Source organism: Myotis davidii, unplaced genomic scaffold (genome assembly GCF_000327345.1).
Source record: "Myotis davidii unplaced genomic scaffold, ASM32734v1 scaffold299, whole genome shotgun sequence".
In the NCBI taxonomy this organism is placed as follows: Eukaryota; Metazoa; Chordata; class Mammalia; order Chiroptera; family Vespertilionidae; genus Myotis; species Myotis davidii.
Window position 1 is genome coordinate 5,661,548 of NW_006293088.1, and position 3,137 is coordinate 5,664,684.

General features: G+C 51.9%; 1 protein-coding gene across 1 annotated transcript in view; it reads right to left on the reverse strand.

The window, feature by feature from the left end:
• The window catches only part of UBIAD1 (UbiA prenyltransferase domain containing 1), a 10,453-nt gene extending 7,322 nt beyond the window's left edge, over window positions 1–3,131 (reverse strand). Inside the window, exon 1 of the mRNA XM_006766721.1 lies at window positions 2,468–3,131. Within this exon, the coding sequence (XP_006766784.1) occupies window positions 2,468–2,996 (529 nt within the window). The 5' untranslated portion in view covers window positions 2,997–3,131. The remainder of the gene's footprint in view (window positions 1–2,467) is intronic.
• Between the last annotated feature and the right edge of the window lie 6 nt (window positions 3,132–3,137).

The following is a 3,137-nucleotide window of genomic DNA, read 5'->3' on the forward strand; positions in this document are numbered from 1 at the left end:
AACCTTGACAGAACCTGGCTGAAGAACCCGGCTACAGAACCTGGCGACCGAACCTGGCTGGAGAACCTAAACCGAACCTGGCTGGAGAACCTAGCAAGAGAACATGGCTACAGAACTTGGCTGGAGATTGTGGCTAGAGATCCTGGCAAGGCTGCTGATCAACTGAACGCTGTCTCCGTGTCATTCCTTTGTCGCCGACTCCGTCCACACCTTTGGGGACCCCTGGACCTGCTGGGGTTGGACCCCAGCAGTAGACCAGCATGACCCAGCCCCCTCCTACCTCTCCAACTACATCTCCATTCTCCCTCTCAAACGCATGGGCCTTTCAGTGGATCCTAGATGTCAAGCTGTCTCCCACGCCAGTGCATTTGCGTTTGCTGTTCCTTCGGTCTTGACGGATTCAGCACCTGAGTCAGACCCCAATTCTGCCCGAGGATGGCTCCTTATCCTTCAAGTCTTAGATTGTCGCCTTCACAGAGAGGGCCTTTCCCTCCTTACCCCCTGACACACTCTGTTACAGCATCCACTGGTTCGCTTTACTGAACTTCTTACAAGTGACCGCCTGGACACCACTCTCTTGGTCTTCTTTCTCCTCCAGATGCTCCATCACAGTTCCCTTTACCTGTTCCTTCTCTTCTCCCCACCTCTTTTTTTAAAATATTTTTTATTGATTTCAGAGAGGAAGAGAGAAGGATAGAGAGATAGGAACATCAATGATGAGAGAATCGTTGATCAGCTGCCTCCTGCACACCCCCCACTGGGAATTGAGCCCACAACCCAGGCATGTGCCCTTGACCAGAATCAAACCTGCAACCCTTCAGTCCACAGGCCGACGCTCTGTCCACTGAGCCACGCAGGCTAGGGCTTCTCCCCACCTCATAATGTCGGAGTGCCTAAGGGCTGTCCTGGTCCCCCTCACATCTCTATCAACAACACTCTCTCCTCTGGTGGTCTCACCCAGTCGTACAACTTTATGTGCCAATGATCCCCAAATATCTTTATCTCCAGCTCAGACCTCTCCCTGAACTCGCTCTTACATCCACTTGACATCTCCACTTGGAGATCTACTACGTCAGCGGTTCTCAACCTGTGGGTCAAGACCCCTTTGCCCATCGAACAACCCTTTCACAGGGGTAGCCTAAGACCATCCTGCATATCAGCTATTTACATTACGATTCCCTGCCTGACTACTTCTTCCCTCTCCACTTCCAGCCTGATCCAAGCCAACAAACATCTCTTGCCTGGGTTAGTCAACAGCCCCCTTCTCCTCCATCTCCCTGCTTCTACCCTTGCTTGCTCCCCGTTATCCATTCTCCATAATTTAGGCAGAGTGATTCTTTTAAAACAGTAAGGCCTACCTAATATTTGTGCCTCCCTGACCTCCCCAAACATATAGTGGGGCCTTGACTTACGAGTTTAATTCGTTTCAAGACCAAGCTTGTTAAGGAGCTCGTTAAGGAGCTCGTTAACTCAAATTACTCTATCACCTCAATGCAAAAAATCAGCAAAAACTCCTTAGTTGGGACACTGGTAAGTCAAGGCCCCACTGTACTTCCCTTACTTCACTTCCTTTCACTTTCTCCCTCACCCTGCTCTCCATGCTGCTCCTCGAACTTTTCGGGAACATTCCTGCCTTAATGCCTTTAGCAATTTCCATTCCAAGATTTGGGACACCCTGCTCAGCCAACTCCCTCACTTCTCACCTCCTTCCATTTTTGCCCACGTTACCTTTTTGATGAGGCTTTCCCTGATCAAACTACTTAAAATAGTCTGCTGTGTCCCCCTTCCTGGCTCTACTTACTATTTCTCTCCGTAGCACTAATCATCTTTCATATGCTATCATCAGGGTACCAACTCATCCTAACCTACCAGGAACTTTCCTGGTTTCAGCACCCAAAGTCCCACATCCTGGGAACCCTCTCAGTCCTGAGCAACCAGGACATTGGCCGACCTAACTATAATTGACTAGTTTTGCTTTCTGTCTCTCCTCATCATCTATAAAATAACTTTCACAGGAGCAGGGATATCTGTGACTGCTGTGTTCATAGGGAACAGTGCTGGCACATAATAAATGCTCAATAAACAGAGCTTACTTAGCCCCCTGGCCAGCACCACCTTAATCAGCTGTACCAATTGTGAGCGCTTCAAAGTTAATTCCACTAAAATTTGTAACTGTGGCATTATAAGATAGGGCCAACAAAAAGAAATTAGATACAAAAAGTTTCCATATATATGGCAATGACATATATATATATACATATATAAATTTCTAACATCCATAAGCCAAGCCAGGATCTTCTCAACCCACTCTTATTTTCAAAATAACCCACATAACCCGCACACTATAGATTTCACATAAGTGGCCTGAGAACTTTTGATACCACTCCTGTCCTAACTCCCACCCGAAGCAGCAGTTTGGAGTCCATGCAACGAAGACCGCCAGCACAGGAGTCGGGCCAGTCCTTACCTCCCGTGTAGAGAAAGGAGCCAGACAGGCCTCCGAAGTAGATGAGAGCCAAGTGCTCCAGTTTCAGAGCGGACAGGTAGTAGAGGCAAGCGGCACAGACACAGCCCAGGGTGTAGAGGAAGACTCCAAACCGGACCACATCCTGGGGCTCCAAGATCCGGTCCACCAGGGTCCGGTCGTCGCTCTTTTTGTGGTCAATGCCCTTGGAAAAGTCATAGTAAGTGTTGACCAAGTTGCCAGCCCCGTGCACCGCCAGCACCGCCACGGCACAGCCCACCAACAGCCTGGGGTCCAGGACGCCCTGGGATCTGTAGGCCAGGGCACTGCCCAGGGCCACCGGGGTGAGCGAGGCGCTGAAGCTCCAGGGGCGCAGGGCCAGCACATACGAGGCGCACTTGTGCCTCCAGGAGCGCGGGACGGGCTTGTCCCACTCGGGGCAGTCGCTGCCCAGCAGGTCCCTGTCCCCGGCCGTAGCGGTCTCTCCCGCCTGGATGCTGATCTTCTCCCCCGGGACCGGCGAGGCCGCCATGGAGGTGCACGTGGCTGAAGTCGTCAACGTTGATAGTGAGCCACCCACAGAGCAGCCACGGCGATGGGACCGGGAGGGGTGGGGCGTCCAGCCCTGACCTTCCTTCGGGTCCGCCCCGGGGCAGGGCTGGGGACGCAGCGG